General features: G+C 66.4%; 3 protein-coding genes across 4 annotated transcripts; all 3 read left to right on the top strand.

The window, feature by feature from the left end:
• Window positions 1–4,884, top strand: NEMP1 (nuclear envelope integral membrane protein 1). Its single transcript, XM_052809422.1, has 10 exons — window positions 1–218; window positions 355–577; window positions 672–882; window positions 1,211–1,283; window positions 1,444–1,537; window positions 1,752–1,866; window positions 2,119–2,344; window positions 2,668–2,841; window positions 3,122–3,312; window positions 3,944–4,884. The coding sequence occupies exons 1-9, from the start codon at window positions 1–3 to the stop codon at window positions 3,309–3,311; spliced, it is 1,524 nt and encodes a 507-aa protein (XP_052665382.1). The 3' UTR covers window position 3,312; window positions 3,944–4,884.
• Window positions 4,885–6,797: 1,913 nt separating this feature from the next.
• On the top strand, window positions 6,798–13,962 carry MYO1A (myosin IA). Its single transcript, XM_052809421.1, has 28 exons — window positions 6,798–6,945; window positions 7,016–7,184; window positions 7,373–7,467; window positions 7,567–7,671; window positions 7,762–7,808; window positions 7,993–8,056; window positions 8,130–8,228; window positions 8,322–8,425; window positions 8,532–8,679; window positions 8,775–8,893; window positions 8,977–9,063; window positions 9,171–9,236; window positions 9,357–9,461; window positions 9,782–9,844; window positions 10,009–10,209; window positions 10,432–10,658; window positions 10,742–10,942; window positions 11,041–11,134; window positions 11,380–11,529; window positions 11,646–11,714; window positions 11,958–12,044; window positions 12,306–12,380; window positions 12,485–12,619; window positions 12,733–12,839; window positions 12,914–13,046; window positions 13,120–13,272; window positions 13,344–13,471; window positions 13,787–13,962. Exons 1-28 carry the CDS (start codon window positions 6,798–6,800, stop codon window positions 13,908–13,910), a joined length of 3,303 nt encoding a protein of 1,100 aa, XP_052665381.1. The 3' UTR covers window positions 13,911–13,962.
• A 3,186-nt stretch (window positions 13,963–17,148) lies between these two features.
• Window positions 17,149–18,289, top strand: TAC3 (tachykinin precursor 3). Of its 2 annotated transcripts, XM_052810210.1 has the most exons (4): window positions 17,149–17,348; window positions 17,441–17,537; window positions 17,662–17,685; window positions 17,776–18,289. In XM_052810210.1, exons 1-4 carry the CDS (start codon window positions 17,244–17,246, stop codon window positions 17,919–17,921), a joined length of 372 nt encoding a protein of 123 aa, XP_052666170.1. In that variant the 5' UTR covers window positions 17,149–17,243; the 3' UTR covers window positions 17,922–18,289. The 2 variants fall into 2 exon arrangements, with proteins under 2 accessions (XP_052666170.1, XP_052666169.1); XM_052810209.1 differs by having other exon boundaries at window positions 17,662–18,289.
• The last annotated feature ends 614 nt before the right edge of the window (window positions 18,290–18,903 follow it).

Raw genomic sequence — 18,903 nt, 5'->3', positions numbered from 1 at the left:
ATGCGGCCCGCTGCTGTGGTGGAGGGTGCTGGAGGGACTGGGCTTGCAGCGTCTCGCTGTCCGGATCTGCCAGTGTGGCTGGGCCTTCTGCGGGATTCGGGAGCCTCCTTCACCTCGGCGGACAAGTTCGTGCAGGAGGCATGCTCCAATTTAGTTTTCCCTGAGATGGGGATGGGTCTAGAACGAGGAGTCGAGCTGGAAAGGGGAGCAGGGGATGAGTCTGTGCTGTTTCTGACAGTCCCAGGAATGGGCTTATCCCAGAAAAGAGACAGACAGTGTGTTCTGAGGAAAACAGAGGAAGGACTTTTATCTTTATCCACTCGGAGCATGCTTAACTGGGGGAACTCTGGGCAGGGAAAGTGGACCTGTGTTTTGGTGGCTGAAGCAAACAGGAACAGGGGCCTCGCGTTTGGTCTGCGTTGCTGAATCCCTTTCCTCTGCTCTGTGTTGCACAGATGTCAGGGAGTCGGTGATCCCGCTCTATGAGGGCCACACGTATCATCGCTCAGCTCCTCACCGCTTCTGCTACACCAACACCCGCGTCCCACAATGGCACGACATATGGACAAGGACACAGGTGAGAGGAGAAAGCAGGTCCTCCGAGGTCTGGCTGTGCCGAGCCCCTCCAGCAGCTGTGGCCATGTCCCTGTTTGCTTCTCTCCCCTGTACAGATCCGGGTCAACAGCAGCCGGATGATCCGAGTCACCCAGGTGGACAGCGAGGAGGAGCTGGAGGAGTTCAACGTGTGGAACATCATTTTCTCCTTCCTGAAGGAGAAGCTGAACGACACCAGCATCGATGTGGATCTCTACAGCAACAAAACCTGCCTGAAGGTCGAGCTGCTGGAGGCCGGCACGACGTACTGTGTTGTCCTCTTCCGACGTACGTCTGCTCTGTGGCAGGGGCTCCTGGGGTGGGAGGTGGGCCTGGGCTCCACCTGCGCTTTCAAGGGGCCAATGAGGATGTGACCAGGCGAGCTTATGTTTGAGGGCTGGCAGGGCTGGTCCTTCGTTGGGAAGGAAAATGGGCCTGCAGAGGGAAGTGTGTCTTTGTCCATGGGATATAAAGTGGGGGAATTTGGGACTCTTGTTGGAGGTTTGCCTGGGATTCTGCCCCTTCCCTGTACTTGTGACCATGTGGCAGGCTGGAGCTGGGACCTGGAGGGCACCATGCCGGGGTTCCTCTCAACCTGGATTCACTCTCTTTCCAGGCTTTGACCCTAAGCTGTTCCTGGTTTCCTTCCTGGGCCTGTTGTTGTTCTTCTGTGGCGACATGCTGAGCAGGTGAGTCACCTCCTTTCCCTGTGAGCTGGGGACAAGGAGGGTTGGGTGGGCAGTGTCTGGTTGGCTCTGCAGCCTGCAGGGGGTTGCTCCCAGCGGGTGTGTTGGTGCACAGTCATCCATGAGCTGTAAAACACCTTGTGCACATGTGTGATCTCTGCAGGAGCCAACTCTTCTACTACTCAGCCGGGATTAGTTTTGGCTTGCTGGCCTCCCTGCTCATCCTTGTCTACATGATGTCCAAGGTCATGCCCAAGGTGAGTGTCAAGCTGTCTGGGGTGATAGACCTCGCAGCAGAGGCCTTTCTACACCTATATGGGTATTCTGGTGAGAGTGCTGGAGTATGTGGCCTTGGGGTGCGGGGTTGTGGGTCTGGCTTTGCCATGGAGCAAGGCTTGGCAGCTGGGGGGAGGTAGCCATGGCTGCCTGCTGCCCTACTGCTTGTCTTGAATTTTCCATCTCCTCTCCTAGAAAAGTCCTGTTTACTTCCTGCTGGTAGGAGGCTGGTCCTTTTCCCTGTACCTGCTTCAGCTGATCTTCAAGAACCTACGGGAGATCTGCAAGTCCTACTGGCAGTACCTCCTAGGTAGGTGTGAGCCCTTCGGACTCGCCGGTTCACCAGTCTGCGTGTCTCCTACTGGAGCTGCAACATGCTGGTGGAAAATGCTGAGCCTTCCTGCCCCCCTGGTTGCTGCAGACGCTGCCCTCGTGCTCCTGAGAGAGGTGGGCTCTGGCGTCAGGTTTAACTGCAGCGCTGGCAGATGCTGCTCAGCCAGCTCCTGTCAGCCAGGCTGAACCCTCCAGTTTGTGCCTGCCCGATCCCTCTGCTCTCCCGCAGGCTACCTGCTGCTCGTGGGCATCGTGAGCTTCGGTGTGTGCTACAGGTATGGCCCACTGGAGAACGAGCGCAGCATCAACCTCCTCTCCTGGGCCCTGCAGCTCTTGGGCCTGTTGCTGATGTACTCAGGCATCCAGATCCATCCCATTGCCTTGGCCTTGGTGGTCATCGCTGTCTGCACCAAGAACCTGGACTACCCCTTGCAGTGGGCCTTTGCTGCCTACAGGTGAGGACTGCAAGCACCCCGGCTTCCTCCTGATTCCCAGCTGTTGTTGGGCCTGGGTGAGCTGCTGGATGGAGTCTGTGTTGCAGAACCAGGGCTTTTTCACTGGGGTTTGGGGCTGGGGTGGGTATACTGGGGGGGTTGTATCCCTTTTTCCCTGGGGTTTGTGCAGGACAGTGACCTCCTCCTCCTCATGGTTGGGAGCCTCCCTCAGGAGCAAGGAGCAGAGGCCGGAGGGATATGCTCTTCTCCCACCGCCAGCTCTGACCCAGCTGGGGGTCCTGCCCCGGCTGGGCAGGCAGTAACTGGTGCTGCTCCACTGGCAGGAGAATGCAGAGTGCCAGGCTCGGGCCGAGCCCCCCTCGCCTGCTGACAGAGGAGGAGTACCGGCTCCAGGGCGAGGTGGAGACGCGCAAGGCCCTCGAGGAGCTTCGAAACCACTGCAGAAGCCCGGATTTCTCTGCCTGGACTGCAGTCTCCCGCATCCAGTCTCCCAAGAGGTAACGTCCCCTGGCAGTGTGCTCAGGGTGGCTGACCTGCATCTCTGTGTGCTTCTGAAAGCCTGGGGTCGCTCTGTGCTCTCGCCTCTGGCTTTAGAGATAGGGAGACAGAGGCACAGAAGGTCTGTGGTGTGTGGAAGCAGGGCGTGCCACAGGGAAAGGACAGATAACGCCCGGTCTCAGCACTGAAACACTTCACCCCGGCTCCTTGTGTGCCAGGGCCTCGCAGGAGGCCACCAGGCATGCGTGCACAACACGCTTCTTTGTGGTTTCTTCCCAGGTTTGCTGACTTTGTGGGTGGTGCCTGTCACGTCACCCCCAATGAGGTCTCTGTCCATGAGCGGGAGTACGGCCTGGGCGGCATCTTCCTTGAGGACCAGCTCTTTGAGGAGGAAGAGGATGATGATGACTCCTTTGACAGGAATCACATGAGTTATTCCCTGAGCCATGTCCACATGGATGCCGATTGAGGTCAGCTGCCACAGACCCACAGAGGTGAGGGGCAGAACCGCTGCTGCTTTCCCACTGCCCTGATGCCTGCGGAGCACAAAGCCCCATGTGCTGGGGAGAGCTGGTGTGTCTGCTTGCAGCAACCCCAATCCCACCCCAAGCTGGGCTGCTGTGAACTCTGCAGCAGAGCCTGGTGGGAGGAGGACAAGGGGGGCTGACACCTTCGTATTCCCCAGGCAGCTCCTGCCAGGCTAAGGCGCGAAAGCTTCTGTCAGCACCGCCCTGGGTGTTGGCAGGGGAGATGCAGGGACCTGGTCCCAGCTGGGGACAGCAGGGCAGGCAAGGTCTGCACTGCTGACAAGACGTGGGATGCTGGTCCTGCCTGAAGGTGGACTGGAGTCACCCTGGCTTTTGGTGTGGGTGCTTATGAGTTCCGTGTCGTAGGGGCAGGGACCTCCTTCCCAGGCCTGGGCGCTGGTCTGGCTCCCGCAAGCACCCTGAGCCCCGTTCCTCAGCACTGCTGCTGTGGCCAGCAGACGGGAGCTGCTCTTCCTCACCCCGCTGCCTCTGGGCTGCTGGGCACCCTGGCTCTGCTGGGAGCCTCTCTGCCTGCCGGGGTGGGGACGGAGCGAAAGTTCTGTCTTGCGTGCAGGTGCCTGTGAGGGTGACGTGCACGAGAGGAACTTTGGACCTGTCCCACCGGTACCTGCGTGCTCAGCATCTGCCTGCTGCCAGGCCGCTGTGGGGAGGGAACAGGCAGTGGGTGACCTGCTGCTCCTCCTCCTGCTGTTACCAAAGAAGCCAGTGGGCTCCAGCTGGTTGGGCTGTGCCTCTGCCTTGGCTTAAATCCTGTGTGGATACCAAAAACCCCAGCGCCTCCCTGATGGAGATGCAGCTCGGCTGGCCCCTCCACGTGCATGTCACAGAGCTCAGGAGAAGACAGCCTTGAAGTCTGCTTGGTGCCCCGTGCGCTCGCTCCGCTCCCCGCAGCTGCTGTGTTGTGGCAGAGGCTGTGCTCAGCCTCCCGCTCCCTGCACCTCCTGTCTGCCAGGCGGTCCCTGGGCTGAGGATGAGTGTGGATGTGCTTCCTCCTCCCTGCCTTGCTGGTGGTTAGGTGCTGGCAGCTCCCTGTCCCCTTGAAGCTGGTGCCCTGAGCCCTTAACCTGCTCTAACATGGGGCCTGTCTCCACCGCACTCCTCTCCCGGCTGATGCGGGCAGGGGATGGGGATGGCCCTTCCTGTGTTCCCGCTCCCTGCGCTGGGGAGGGGGGCTCTGCCGATGGTCACTGGCCTTGCCAAAGGACAAAGCTGGAGGGGACACCCCAATCTATGCAACTTTCTAAGCAATAAAGCTGCCCTCTGGCAGCCTTACTGCCCTGGGGCCTGGGCTCCCACAGCCTGGCCCGTACCTCGCCCATGCTGCTGCCAGATTTTTTTGCTGTTGGTTTGTTTCTGTCCCAGGTTTACTCCCCTGCCCTTGCTGCGCTTTCTTCCCTGCTCTGGTGTGAGCAGCCTCTGTTACTGTGTCCCTCCATGGTTACTGCGTGGTCAATGACTGATTATATTTTTAATAAAGATGTATTTTGTAGGTAATGAGCCTCATTGGTCTGTCCCGCTGTGACCCCAGGGCTCGCCCTCAGCTCTGGCTCGTCCACCCGTGGGAGCTCGCTCTGCTGAGGATGGTGCTTGAGGGACAAAGAATAGGCCCCTGGGTGATGGGTTCCCTGCAGCAGCTCCAGAGCAAAGGCAGGTCTCCCCGTGGCCACAGGTCTCTCACCCCGGCTGCGGTGTGGGCAGGTGACTTCTCCCCGGGAGCAGCCCTGGGGGCTGCTGGCTCTGCCAGCCTCTGTACCTTGCCCCGGTTTCCCGCAGCCCTGGGAGGAAGCTCCCTTTGTTTGCTTGGCTGCAAGTGACATTCTCTGCTTGTTCCTGCTACAAGCTGTTGGGGTGGGGAGGGGGGCATGGCAGCAGCAGCCCGGCCAGGCTGGGACCCTGTGCAGGGCATGGCTGGGGGCTGGTGGGCAGCCTGGGGCTTCTTCCCAGCTGGCTGATGTGCTTTGTGCCTCAGTTTCCCTGTCTGTGAGTGGGCGTGGTGCCCTGAGGGAGGTCCCTCTGGCCCTCCGCCCCTCCGTGGGCCGGACGGGGCCAGCACCGGGTCCTGAGCTGGGCTGGGTTGATCCCTGCCGGCTCCCGGGCAGCCCCAGCTGAAGCCACTCCAGGAGCTGCTGCTGCTCTGTGATCAGGAGGTGAGTTGCAGACCCCTCTGCTCCCAGCCTGAAGCACCCGAGCCCCCCCACACACCCTGGGGCTGGCTGGGGGCACCCTATCTCCACAGCCCTGACCCCAGGGTGCCCCCACCCCAGGGGACCTCCCAATCCATGGGGCATGGGGAGCTCTGAGACCTGGCACTGTGGGGAAGATGGGGGCGAGCCCAGGGCTGCCCTGGAGCTGGGGCAGGGGGGCTCTTGCTCTGGTTCCCACCCATGGGTACTCACCCTGGGGTCCCACACCCAGCAGCACGGGGGTCTCGGTGCTGGTGCCCTGTGCAGGGGGAGGCTGCAGGGACCCTGCAGGGAGGCTCTGCCATCTTGTCCGGAGGCTGCTGCCAGTGGGGCAGCTCCTGATGGAGCCATCTTCATTCCCCCGTTTGCCCCATCTTTCCCCACCTCCTCGCTCGTGAACTTTCCCTGGGCACCGATAAGCGGGGCTGGGTTTACAGCCTGTGCCGGGGCTGTAAAGCGAGGGTGAAGGTCACCCCAGGGAATGCAGCTGCTCTGTAAAGATGGGTGAGGGATGGGTGGAGTGTGGGGGGAAAGCAGCACTGCTTCTCCTGAGAGCCCTTGGGTGCTGTTGGCTGCAGGGCTGTCAGGGGGGCCTGGGCTCCCCCAGCCCTGAGCCTGTCCCTTCCCCACCCTGGCTTCCCCCTGCCAGGAAGCAGAGAGGAAGCAGAGGCTGAATTCATCCCTGCCCCAAGAATAGGATCCAGGTGTCCACGTTTCCTGGCCTGGCCCCTGCTTCCCCTGCAGTGGTGGGCAGGAGCACGGTGTCCTGCCCCTGCCCCGAGCCACCATCCCCACCATGGGGTCCTGGGCACCACGGTGTCCTGGGAAGGAGTCCTCTGTGCTGTCGTGGATGCGTGGCTGCCTTGTCCCTGGTCCCCAGGGGCTGCCAGCCCCAGCACAGTGCCTGGGAGAGCGGGGCATGGCAGGGTCAGGGAGCAGCCAAGGTCCCAGCTGCATCCCGCTGGCCAAGGGCCGCATCCTGCCCTGCCCTGTGCCAGGCTCAGCTGGTGCTTCAAGCCTTGCCACGTGTCTCAGTGGGTCCATGCCCACTGGGTGCCAGGGCACCCTGCTCTCCCTGGTGCCCTTCTGAGCCTCTAAGGGCAGGGGGCAGCTAGGGGCATAGGGGTTGCTGACGACCGGGGGGTGTTTTTGGGGAAGGGGCTGCATGTCCATGGCTGCAGCCCTCCCTCCGCTCTGCCCCAGCTGCCCCGGAGCTGCCCGGCCATGGAAGCTACCAACTCGCTGCTGGATGCCGCGGCAGTTGGGGACCTGGTGCTGCTGGACCCGCTGACCGAGGAGTCGCTGCTCCGCACCCTGCAGGAGCGCTTCTGCCGCAGCGACATCTACGTGGGCACCGGGCCAGGGGCAGGGGGTCTGGGGCGGGGAGGGAGGGGGGTCTGGGATGGGGAGCAGTGTATGGTCTTTGGAGTGGGGGGCACCAGGATCTGGGCTGGGTCCTCCTGGCCTACACCCGCACCATCCTGCTTACCCGCAGACGTACATCGGGAACGTGGTCATCTCAGTGAACCCCTACCGGTCCCTGCCCATCTACACCCCCGAGAAGGTGCAGGAGTACCACAACTGCAACTTCTTCGCTGTGAAGCCCCACATGTGAGCACAGGGAGCCCAGCAGCCCCAGGGTGCCCTCAGTCCCCCTGCATCCTGCCAAGGGCTTCACCCACGGGCGAGCCTGAGGCGTGGGGGTCTGGGGGAGTCTGCTCGGGGTGGCCTCACAGCCACAGCATTTTCTGAAGCCTGCGGACTGCTCCAGCCCCCTTCTAACCCCTCCTCGCCCCCAGCTATGCCATTGCCGACGATGCCTACCGCTCGCTGCGGGACCGGGACAGGGACCAGTGCATCCTCATCACTGGCGAGAGTGGGGCCGGCAAGACAGGTAGAGCCAGGGCTGCTGCCGGGTGCTCACAGGGCTGTGAGGGGCTCAGGGGGCTGGTGGGCGTTCGTGGCCCCGACACCCACGGCACCTTGCTTGCAGAGGCGAGCAAGCTGGTGATGTCCTACGTGGCGGCTGTGTGCAGCAAAGGGGAGGAGGTGGACAAGGTGAAGGAGCAGCTCCTGCAGTCCAACCCCGTGCTGGAGGGTAAGCGCCTGCGCCTGGCACCCTGCGCCCATCCCAGGGCACAGCACAGCCCCCCCGGATCAACGCTGTAACCCCGTCCTCCCCCCGCAGCCTTTGGAAATGCCAAGACTGTCCGCAACGACAACTCCTCCCGATTCGTAAGTGACCGGCGAACCAGGGCGGTGGAGCCACGTCCCATGGGGAGCGGGGCCAGACCTTGCCAGGTCCATGTGGACCCTGATGGGGCTGGAGGCACGGCAGGGGACGGGGACGTGGACACGGGGAGCGGAGCTGCCACCCGCCGTGGGGTCCCCCTGCCCTGACCCCAGCCCCGTCCCTCAGGGCAAGTACATGGACGTGGAGTTCGACTTCAAGGGGGAGCCCCTGGGAGGGGTCATTAGCAACTGTGAGTACCGATCACCCATCCTAGGGGGGGGTCCCACCTCACACGCGCTGGTGACGCTGACCCCTGCCTGCAGACTTGCTGGAGAAATCCCGCATCGTCCGGCACGTGAAGGGCGAGAGGAACTTCCACATCTTCTACCAGCTCCTAGCCGGGGGCTCAGTGCAGCAGCTCCGTAGGTCCAGGCCCCCCACCACAGGGGGTCGGGGGGGGGACCAGGGGCCTGGGGGGGCCATGGCTGAGCTGCCTCCTCCCTGCCACCCCCCAGAGCAGCTGAAGCTCCGCCAGGACTGCCGGCACTACGCCTACCTGAACCGGGAGAGCTCTGGCCTGCCCGGCATGGACGATGCGGCCAACTTCCATGCCGTGCAGGTACCACTGGCCAGAACCTGGGGAGCAGGGAAGCCGTGACACCCCCCCCCCCCAAAACACCCTGGGGCCGACCCCATCCCCCTGAGCTGCCTGTGTCCGTCCCCAGGATGCCATGAGGATCATCGGCTTCTCGCCCGCCGAGGTGACGGCGCTGCTGGAGGTGACGGCAGTGGTGCTCAAGCTGGGCAACGTGCAGCTGAGCAGCAGCTACCAGGCCAGCGGGATGGAGGCCTGCAGCATCGCTGAACCGCAGGGTAGGTGCAGGGATGGGGATGGGCCTGGGGCGGGTTGGTGGGGGAGGCTCTCACCCCCCCCTGCTCGGCCCTGGCACCGCTGCCTCCCTGCGCAGAGCTGCAGGAGATCTGCGAGCTGATCGGGCTGGACCCCGGCAGGCTGGAGCAGGCGCTGTGCTCCCGCACAGTGAAGGCACGGGACGAGACGGTGCTCACCACCCTCAGCGTCCCCCAGGTGAGCGGGACCATCCCCTGCCCACGGGCTGATGGCCGGCAGCCCCCCAGGAGCCAGCATGAGCCCCTCACCCCTCTTCCCAGGGCTACTACGGCCGGGACGCACTGGCCAAGAACATCTACAGCCGCCTCTTCGACTGGCTGGTGAACCGCATCAACGCCAGCATCCAGGTGAGTGCCCAGGATGACAGGCACTGGCCCCCCCATCCAGGATGGGGCCCTGGACCCCCACCCCGCACAGGCCCAGGACACAGCTCAGCACCCTGCTGTCTCCCCAGGTGAAGCCAGGCAAGCAGAGGAAGGTGATGGGCGTCCTGGATATCTACGGCTTTGAGATCTTCCAGGTGAGTGCAGAGCCCACCCAGCCCCATGCTGCTGCTGGGGGGGTCCGGGGCAGCGGGTGGGACATGTGGCAGGGCTGGGGGCTTAGGCACAACCTGCCACGCAGGACTCTTCTCTTGCAGGACAATGGCTTTGAGCAGTTCATCATCAACTACTGCAACGAGAAGCTGCAGCAGATCTTCATCCTGATGACCCTGAAGGAGGAGCAGGAGGAATATGTCCGAGAGGTACCCCCGGCCCATGCCGGTCAGACTGGATGAAGCTCTTCTACCCGTGCCAGAGCACGGCCCACGAGAAGCCTTGGCCCCCCGAGGATGGGGAAGTGCCGGAGACAGCTCCACGGCACGTCCCTCCCTCGCCCTGCTCCCTGCCGGGAACGGATTCAATAGCAGGAAGGCAGGGAGGGATTTGGGATCCCTGTCCCTGTGGCCGGACGTCCGGTTCCTGCCCCACAATAGCTGGGGGGGGTGTCCGTGGGGCAGGGTCCGGGTGGTCCATGTGCCATGTGGCTGGAAGGTCTGTGCATCTAACCCCTGTCTGTTCCCAGGGCATCCAGTGGACCCCAGTGGAGTTTTTTGACAACAGCATCATCTGCAACTTGATCGAGAATGTGAGTTGCCCCCCAGTGCCGGGGTCCCAGGTTGGGGTCCCACCTCCGCTCCATCACACCTGGCACAAGTTTGGGCTGAGCAGAGCCTGGAGCAGCCCTGGTTCGATGGAGCTGCTGCTCAGGGCCGGGGCCGTTTTGGGGTGACGCTGTCCATCACGGCACAGAGCAAGTGCGGGATCCTGGCAATGCTGGACGAGGAGTGCCTACGGCCCGGTGTGGTCAATGAAGACACCTTCCTCACCAAGCTGAACCAGCTCTTTGCCACCCACAAGCACTACGAGAGCAAGGAGACGCAGAATGCCCGGCGCGTCATGGATGCCAGCTTGCCGCCACAATGCTTCCGCATCCACCACTACGCCGGCAAGGTCTGCCAGTGGCCACGGGCACCCACCGGCACCCACAGCCCCGGCCCCAACAGGGGAAGCCAGGACCCCTGGGTCCATTTCCCAGATGTGCATGGGAGCTGTGGGGCTGGACTGGGAAACGGGTCGGAGGCACTGAACCATAACCCGCTCTCTCCCTCCTCCCTCCCCGAACGCGGCCCCCCCATGCACCCCGCTGAGCGCTGACCCCGCTCCTGCGCCCAGGTGACCTACAACGTGACGGGCTTCATCGAGAAGAACAACGACCTGCTCTTCCGTGACCTCTCGCAGGCCATGTGGGCCGCCCGGCACGCGCTGCTGCGCTCCCTCTTCCCCGAGGGAGACCCCCAGAAGGTCTCCCTCAAGCTGCCCCCCACCGCCGGCTTCCAGTTCAAGGCCTCGGTGGCGACGCTGATGAAGAACCTCTACGCCAAGAACCCCAACTACATCAGGTACCGGCCCTGGGGGGACCCCCGACCCCAGCCCTGGTGCCAGTGGGACCCCCTCCCCCCCAGCCCACTGCTGCTCCCTCCAGGTGCATCAAGCCCAACGAGACCAAAACGGCAATGCTCTTCACGCCGGAGCTGGTGCTGGCGCAGATCCGGTACCTGGGGCTGATGGAGAACGTGCGGGTGCGGCGGGCGGGCTACGCCTTCCGCCAGCTCTACGGCCCCTTCCTGGAGCGCTACAAGATGCTCAGCCCCCGGACCTGGCCCCGCTGGGCTGGCAGCGACAGGTACGGGGCTGGGACAGACCGTGGGCGCGTCTGGCAGCCCCCTCCCCGGTCCAGGGGCTGCGGGGCTGTGACCGGCCTCATCTTCCACCACGGTGCAGGGATGGAGCCGAGGTGCTGCTGGCAGAGCTGGCGTTCCCCCCCGAGGAGCTGGCGTTCGGCCACACCAAGATCTTCATCCGCTCGCCACGCACCGTGAGTCCAGGGATGGGACAGCGGGGGCACGGGGGTGACCCTGCTATGGGGCAGTTGGGCTGCCAGGTGGGGCAGGGTCTGACCTTCTCAGAGCGGGTGCCAGCCCCACGGGTCCCCTTGCCCCACCGGCAGCCCCGAGCCCGTGCCGGGGGCTCCTGGGTGATGCCGCAGCCCCCAGAGGTGGCTCCCGGCCAGGGGTCCCTGTCCCCGCTTGGCACCCCAGCGCTCACCCTGGCTGTCCCCAGCTCTTTGACCTGGAGAGGCAGCGCCAGGAGCGCGTGGTCCAGCTTGCCACCCTGATCCAGAAGACGTTTCGGGGCTGGCGGTGCCGAACGCATTACCAGCAGATGCGCAAGAGCCAGATCATCATCTCCGCCTGGTTCCGGGGCCACATGGTGAGAAAGGAGCAGGAGGTCCTGGCTGCGCTTCCCCTGCCCCATCCCTCACCCCCTGGGCAGGGGCCCCTGGCTCTCCCAAGCCCCCCGGCTCACCCCAGCTCTCCCCACCACAGCAAAAGAACAAGTACAAGCAGATGAAGCGGTCGGCGCTGATCATCCAGGCGCACGTGCGGGGTTGGAAGGTGAGGGCTGGGCACCCCGCGGCCGCTGGCCGGGGCCGGCAGGTCTCCTAGCGCGGGCAGCATGGGCAGCGGGGTGGGGGGTGCGTGGCAGGGAGGGGCTGGGGGCTCCACGTGTCCCATGGGGGGACCAGACTCATCTCCTCTCCCCATCTTCCGTCCTTCTCTCCTGCCTCTCTCCCTCTCGCTCCCTATCTGTGTCGGTCTCTCCCTGCCTCGGGCTCCCCGGGCTCTCACCCCCCGCAGTCTCGCCGGCTCCTCCGGGAGCTGAAGTTGCAGTGCCACCATCACGCAGCCGCCGCCACCATCGCCGCTTACTGGAGAGGGTACCAGGTAACGGGGCCAGCCCGCCTGCGGGGCCCTGCGCGCTGCCTCTGTCCTGCTGTCCACGCTGCTGTGTCCAGGGCTGTCTGTCTGTCTGCCCACCCTGGCTCCTGCCCACCCTGTCGGGCTGGAGCAGCTGTCCTCTCCGCTGAGGCTGAACGGGGACGGGGTGGGGAGGGACACCGGGGTCTCACGGGGGGTGGCAGTGGGAGGGTGGCGAGGTCCCGCGTCCCCACCGCCGCCGCCGCTGCTGACGGCTGTCTCCGGCAGGTCCGCAAGGCGTACAGGAGGTATTTCCGCGCTGGGGCCAGCGCCCGCCTGGCCAACTTCATCTACCGGCGGCTGGTGAGCGGGGCCGGGGGGGAGAGGGGGCATGGCACCTTCCAGCCCCCCATCCCTGGGGCTGGACCGGGAACCCTCCTGACCCCCTGCCACGTTGCCACTTCCAGGTGCAGAAGTTCCTGGTGAGCCTGGGAAGGAACCTCCCGCCACTGGTGGTGACAGACCGGACCTGGCCCCCTGCGCCATACAAGTTCCTGGCTGATGCCAACCAGGAGCTGAGGAGCATCTTCTACCACTGGAAGGTGGGAGCAGGGGGCAGGGAGGTGGGGGGACTCCGGTTGGGACTTTGCATTCTTCCATGCCAGCTCCCGCCTGGGGGTCTTGAGCAGCACCGAATCGCCCCCTCCCTCGGCAGTGCAAGAAGTACCGGGAGCAGCTGACGCCGCAACGCAGGGCTCTGCTGCAGGCTAAGCTCTGCGCCAGCGAGCTCTTCAAGGACAAGAAGACGCTCTACTCCAAAAGGTGCCAGGGCTGGGGGCTGCCGGGGTGGCGGGGGGGTGTGTGGGGCAGCTCCGGCTGATGGTCTCCTTCCCCAGCCTGCAGCAGCCCTTCCAAGGTGAGTACCTGGGGCTGACGCAGAACCCCAAGTACCAGAAGCTCCATGCCGTGGCCAAGGACAAGCTGGTGATGGCCGACACTGTGAGGAAGGTGAACAGAGCCAGCGGCAAGGTGAGCCCCCTCCCTGTCCCCACCGCACCAGGAGGGCATGCGGGGCCATGCTGACCCCCCCCCCCGCCCGCAGACGGTCCCGCGCCTGCTGCTGCTCACCACCGAGCACCTGGTCCTGGCTGACCCCAAGGCCGCTCAGCCCAAGACCGTGCTCAGCCTGGGCGACATCCGCAGCGTCTCCGTCACCCGCTTCTCCGATGGCTTCCTGGCCCTGCACCTCAAGGAGGTACCCGGGGAGGGGCGTCCCTGGGGGCTCGGGGGGTCCCTGGTGGGACTGACGCCCCCCGCTCCCCACAGACCTCCACGGGGGGAGCCAAGGGCGACTTCTTGCTTGTCAGCGACCACCTCATCGAGCTCATCACCCGCCTGCACCAGACCCTCATGGACACCACTGCCCAGGCCCTGCCCCTGCACATCACCGACCAGTACGGGCGGGGTGGGGGGGTGGAGCTACCAAGGGTGGGGCCTGCAGGGCGGGGCGAGACTTGCAGGGGTGGACCTTGCAGGGCAGGGCAGGGTGGTGTCTGGGGTGGAGCTCACAAGGGTGGGGTAGGGCGGGATGAGGCTTGTGGGGGTGGAGCTTGCAAGGGTGGGGTCCACAGGGTGGGGCATCAGCTGTGGCAGGCAGCCCCAGAGAGGTGGGTGTAAGGAAGGCAGCTCATTGGGCAGGAGGTGGGGCGGGGCTGGGCATGTCCCCACCTCACCCCACCCCTCCGGCCTGCCCCCCCCCCCCCCTCCAGGTTCTCCACCCGCTTCCAGAAGGGCAATGTGGCCGTCACCGTGGTGGAGTCGGCCAAGGCGGGCAGCAACGTCCCCGTCTGCAAGAAGCGGGGCAGCCACAAGATGGAGGTCCTGGTCCACTGAGGAAACCGCCATCCCCTGCCAGGACCCCCACCCACGCACCGGCACCCCCACCCCCCCCCCCCCCTTGTGTCGTCCCCCTGACCGGCTGGGTCCTTGCACCACCCAGGAATTGCTGCAAACCCATTAAACAGATGCTCTGGTGTCGGTACGTGGGTGGCATCACAGCAGGTACCCCTGTTACAGGCAAGGCAGGGAGACCCAGTCGTGCCGAAGCCCCAGGACACGGTGTGGCAGGGCGGGGGCAGAGCCTGGCGCCGGGGATGGAGCCCCCCCACTCTGGCCCCCCGCCTTTCTTGCCGCCTGATTGCGGCCGGCGCTCCGCTCGACAGCGATTGGAAAGGCCCCAAATTGCAGCCACTTTTCCCATTAAGTGGGAAAGCAGCTCGCTCTGCTGCAGAGGCAATTTCTGGGTGGCCGCGGGTGGCTGGCACGTGAGGTCCTCGGCACCTGCCTGCCTGCACTGGCTGTCCCTGTCTCCCCCCACCCTGCTGCAGGACCCCCTGAGCAGGGTGCTCCCCACTGCACCCCCACCTTGGCCAGCTGCGCCCCTGCACCAGCAGCCCTCCCCTGTCTAGCACTGCGGCTCCTGGGCTGGCGCTGGAGCTGCATTTGGGGACCGGGGCTGCGGCCCGGAGCAGAGCGGGGGGACAGAGAGGAGCCACCGCACAGCCCCAGTGCCACCACTGCAGCCCAGGTCCTGCAGGACCCCCACCAGTCCTGCAGCCCCCAGGAGCCGGGGTCCCCACACAGCTCCCACAGCAGCCACCCCCCTTGCTGCCTTTTCTCTCCCGTGCTCATCAAGATCTCGGAGAGGGGTTGGTTTTTTTTTTTTCTCTTGTCCCCACACGTCACTCGCATTACCTTCAGGAGCTGACAACTCCCCATCACATCAGCATCAGCACCAGCTCCCAGGTGGGCCCTGGAGCATCGATGCGGTTTGTCGTGCACAGGGGGCGGGACGTGGAGGCACGCGTGCCAGGGCACTTGGGCAGCGTGTGCAGCTGGGGGGGCATGTGCGTGTGCGCGGGGGCACTTGACGGCATTGACGTGCCCCGGCTCCGAGGGCTCCCCCCGCTTCCCGCCGCGGGCTGTGTCACGTCCCAGCGCAGGGACCTTCCTGCCCGTGCATGGCGAGGGGCGAAAGCCATAAACAAGCCTGCCGCAGCCCGGGGCGCCGCAGCTCTTCACGGCTGCGTCGCACTTGGCACCACACAAGTAGGTGTTATTAATTAATTAGGCCGTCTCTGGCCAGGCTCCGATTTAATTAACGTCCCCGGCACTGCAGATGCTGCCCTGCCCCGGGCTGCGCTGCCACGTGAGCCGCCACTGCCGGGCCGCCTTCCCGTGGGGCTGCCGCAGCTGCCAGCGCAGCCGCCTGTTGCTCAGGCTGAAGTTGGCGGCTCTCGCTCGCTGGCCTGCATGCTCCCCCTTCCCTCGCGTCCCTCCGGTTCCCCCCGACTTTTCCTCCCCATCTTCCATCTCTGCACACCCCAGCCTCCTGGCTGGGGCGAGGGCGCAGAGGCACTTGGGGTGGCTGGGGATGGGGGGGATCAGGATGCAGGATCAAGCCCAGGCTCCCAGGAGGCCAAGTTGGGCTGGGGCCAGGGGGGGCTGGCGCTGGTGGTTCTGGCCCCATCTGGGTCACAGAGGGGTCTGGGGAAAGGGGCATGTAGGGCCGGACCTGGGGCTGCCGGGGCCCATCAGAGCCGGGAGGGCTCCCCGTGGGCAGCACCAGACCGGGCAGGCCAGGAGCCCCGGAGTGGGGCTGGGGGAGACAGGTAGGGTGTGCGGTACAGAGGGAGTGTGCGCGTGTACGGGCACATGTGTGCTTGCATGTGCAGTTGAGGAGTTTTATGTGTGTGCAGGTGAACACGTGTGCATCGCGTGTGTGTGGTGGGAGCCTGGCTGATCCGTGCTGTGGTGTGAGACCTCCCAAAGCCCGGCTGCAGAGCAAGCGCCAGCAACTGTGCCAGTGTGGCAGACAGGACCGCTCCCACCACGTGTGTCCCCACACGTGCCAACGGCTGCGTCGTGCTCGGGTGTGCGTGTCCCCCATGCCTGCAGCACAAGGAGGGGCCGGGGGCTGCGTGGGCACGGTGCCTGTGTGCTGGCCCCCTACCACGGGGTGCTGCGGCGCAGTGGGGAGCTGGTGTGCTTGCGTGGGCGCGCTTGTGTCGCGGTGTGACTCTGTGTGTGTAACGGGTGCCTGTCGGTGACACGGTGCCTGCGTGGGCGTGAAGCTGCAGGGTGGGGGTACCACCCCCCCGGCCCCCATTGGCGGCTCTCCTCTCGCCCACCCACGCCGTGCCATGGGCAGAGCCCCTTATTTAACTCCGCACAGCAGCCAGCACCCCGGTACTTCGCCTCCTGGCTGAGCCTGCGCTGGGAGAGCCATCGTCGCAGCCTGCAGCCACTGCCCACCTCACCTCGCCGTGTCTCCCGCTCTGCAGCCGCCAGCGGCGAGGGTCGCTCTGCCCCCGGCTCTGCACTGGGCGACACCTGAGGGCTCAGCAGGTCTGTGCCCCTGCGGCACCGGGCCATGGGGGCTTCCTGGGGTTCCTGGGGGGCTGCCACATCCCATCCTCACCCAGTTCGGGCTGGGAGAAGGCAGAAGGGAGGAGGGGAAAGTTGGTGAAGGCACTGGGGAGGGCACGGGCCGGGAAGAGAGACAAGGCGAAGATGCTGCTTGAATTCAGAGAGGGCTTGGGGGGGACTCTGGAAGCAAGTCTGGGACTGGGATCTGACTGTCAGCAAGCGTGCATGTGCCAGTGCGTGTGTCAGGGGACACGTGTGTGTGCTAATAGGGGTGAAGGTGCAGGACTGAGTCCGAGCCTGCCTGTGTGAGCTCAGTGTGCCCGCGCTCGCTCTCGTGTGTGTCTTTGCACGGTCCGGCTGGTGTGTGACCGCGCAAACATGGCACCACAGGCACGAGCGGTGGCACGGGACCCCCAGACCCCCAGTGGAGCCATGGCCCCCCGCACCTCTGCGATGCATCCCCCATAGCGTGCCCCCCCCGCACCCCTGTAAGGCAGCCCTGGGCTGCAGCCCCCCCTGCCCAGGACGCTGGCAGAGTGCTGCCAGCCCGCAGCTGGGGGAGGAATTTACCGCCCCCTCCCCACTCCCCACCGACCCCGGGAAGCGGCGCGGTTCCTCCGACCACAGACACGGGTGGGGCCCCCCCCGTCTCCCGTGTCGCTGCTTTCCCTCCCCAGCGCTTGGCCCGGTCCCGGGCTCGTCCCGGGCCGCCCCGCGGAGGGGGCGCTGGCTCGGGGCGGCCCCGGGGCCCCGCCGCTCCGCCGCTGACCGCTGCCCCCAGCCCCCCCCCCCCCGAGGATGAGGAGCCGCCCGGCGCTGGCGACGCTGCTCGTCCTGGCGCTGCCGCTCGCCCTCGCCCGCCGCCCCCCCGCCGCCCCGCCGGGCCCCGCGCCCCCCGCACAGGTAGGGCCGTCGGGGCGGGGGGTGGAGCGGCGGGCGGACCTCCCGGGAACCCCAGAGCCCCCCTCCCCGCTCACCCTCTTCGCTTCCCGCAGGGGATGCCCGGCCCGGAGCCGCTGCCCTGGAGAGCCCGCGGCAGCCCCGGGGCCGCCTACGCCGCCGTGCTGCAGCTGCTGCGGGAGGAGGACGCCGGTGAGGGCCGGGGGCGCGGGGGCGAGGGCAGGGTGGGCTGCGGAGGGTCGGTCGGTCCGGTCCCGCCCGGCCCGACCCGACCCCCGCCCCGCCGGCGCCGCTCACCCGCTTCGGTCTCTTCCAGGTCCCCCCGCGGCTCCGCAGAAGCGTAAGTCCCGCCCGGTCCCGGTCCTGGTCCCGGTCCCGGTCCCGGCGCCGCAGCCGGGCCCCGCGGCGCTGACGGCGGGTCTCTCCGCAGGGGACATGCACGACTTCTTCGTGGGGCTCATGGGGAAGAGGGCGGCGGAGCCCGGGCGGCCGGCGGGGCGGGGGAGCGGCGGTCCGTCCGACCGGTGCTCCCCGGGACCCCCGACGGCCGGCGGGGCCCCGCCGCGGGCGGCGTGAGCCGCGGGCCGAGCCGGCGGGGCTGGACGGGGCGCGCCCCCGCGGCCCCCCCGCCCCGCCACGGGGACCGGCCTGGGCCGTGCCCCGTGCCCCGTGCCCCGCGGGCGAGGCACCGCCACCGGGGACGGCGGTACCGGCGGGGGAGGGCGTCCCGGGCTCCGCCGCCGCGGAGCCGTGGTGGGAGCCGCCGGGGCCGCGCTGCCGCCGTTCCGACCCACGCACGCGTGTCCCTGCACGCGCCCCCCGCCCCCGGCGGCAGCTGGGCCGTTCCGAACACCCGCGTACACGCACCCGTACCTGTACCGTCCGGCCGGTTACGTACACCTGTATACATCCACCCGTGCCTCGGCGGGACACGCGCCCCGACCGTCTCTGTCTCTTGGCTGCGCCGCGCTGCGACCCGGCGTGCTCGGCGCTGCACGCCCGGGACAGCCCACGGGGCCGGGGCCGGGGCCGGGGCGGCGGGGCCGGGGCGGGGGCCCGTGTGCTCTTGGGCTGCAGCGACCTGCCCCTGCCCCACACCTGCCCACGAAACCGAGAGGTGCCCGTGCCCGTGTCCGCCCGTGCCCATGTCCGTGTCCGTGCCCGTGTCCACCCATGCCCGTGTCCGTGCCCATCCGTGCCCGTGCTCATGTTCGTGTCCACCTGTGCCCGTGCCCATGCCCGTGTCCGCCCGTGTCCATGCCCATGTCAGTGCCTATGCCCGTGTCCGTGTCCGTGTTAGTGCCCGTGCCCATGCCCGTGCCCGTGTCCGCCCATGTCCGTGTCTGCGTCTGTGCCCGTGCCCATGTCCGTGTCTGTGCCCGTGCCCATGTCCGTGTCCGCCTGTGCCCATGCCCGTGCCCGTGTCCACCCGTGTCCCTGTCTGTGCCCGTGCCCATGTCCGTGTCTGTGCCCGTGTCCGTGTGTCCGCCCGTGCCCATGCCCGTGCCCATGTCCGTGTTCGTGTCCGCCCGTGTCCGTGCCCATGTCCGTGTCTGTC

This window comes from Harpia harpyja, chromosome 15, assembly GCF_026419915.1.
Source record: "Harpia harpyja isolate bHarHar1 chromosome 15, bHarHar1 primary haplotype, whole genome shotgun sequence".
In the NCBI taxonomy this organism is placed as follows: Eukaryota; Metazoa; Chordata; class Aves; order Accipitriformes; family Accipitridae; genus Harpia; species Harpia harpyja.
This window is presented reverse-complemented; position numbering and strand designations above follow the sequence as displayed.

Bases quoted from the DNA above. Each gene is read 5' to 3' on its own strand.
- NEMP1 (XM_052809422.1), top strand. From the start codon at position 1: ATGCGGCCCGCTGCTGTGGTGGAGGGTGCTGGAGGGACTGGGCTTGCA. The intron at 219-354 runs GTCTGTGCTGTT...AACTCTGGGCAG, and splicing joins GAAAGGGGAGCAGGGGATGA to GGAAAGTGGACCTGTGTTTT. The intron at 883-1,210 runs GTACGTCTGCTC...CTCTCTTTCCAG, and splicing joins CTGTGTTGTCCTCTTCCGAC to GCTTTGACCCTAAGCTGTTC.
- MYO1A (XM_052809421.1), top strand. From the start codon at position 6,798: ATGGAAGCTACCAACTCGCTGCTGGATGCCGCGGCAGTTGGGGACCTG. The intron at 12,045-12,305 runs GTAACGGGGCCA...TGTCTCCGGCAG, and splicing joins CTTACTGGAGAGGGTACCAG to GTCCGCAAGGCGTACAGGAG. The intron at 12,840-12,913 runs GTGCCAGGGCTG...CTCCTTCCCCAG, and splicing joins AAGACGCTCTACTCCAAAAG to CCTGCAGCAGCCCTTCCAAG.
- TAC3 (XM_052810209.1), top strand. From the start codon at position 17,244: ATGAGGAGCCGCCCGGCGCTGGCGACGCTGCTCGTCCTGGCGCTGCCG. The intron at 17,349-17,440 runs GTAGGGCCGTCG...CGCTTCCCGCAG, and splicing joins GCCCCGCGCCCCCCGCACAG to GGGATGCCCGGCCCGGAGCC. The intron at 17,538-17,661 runs GTGAGGGCCGGG...GGTCTCTTCCAG, and splicing joins GCTGCGGGAGGAGGACGCCG to GTCCCCCCGCGGCTCCGCAG.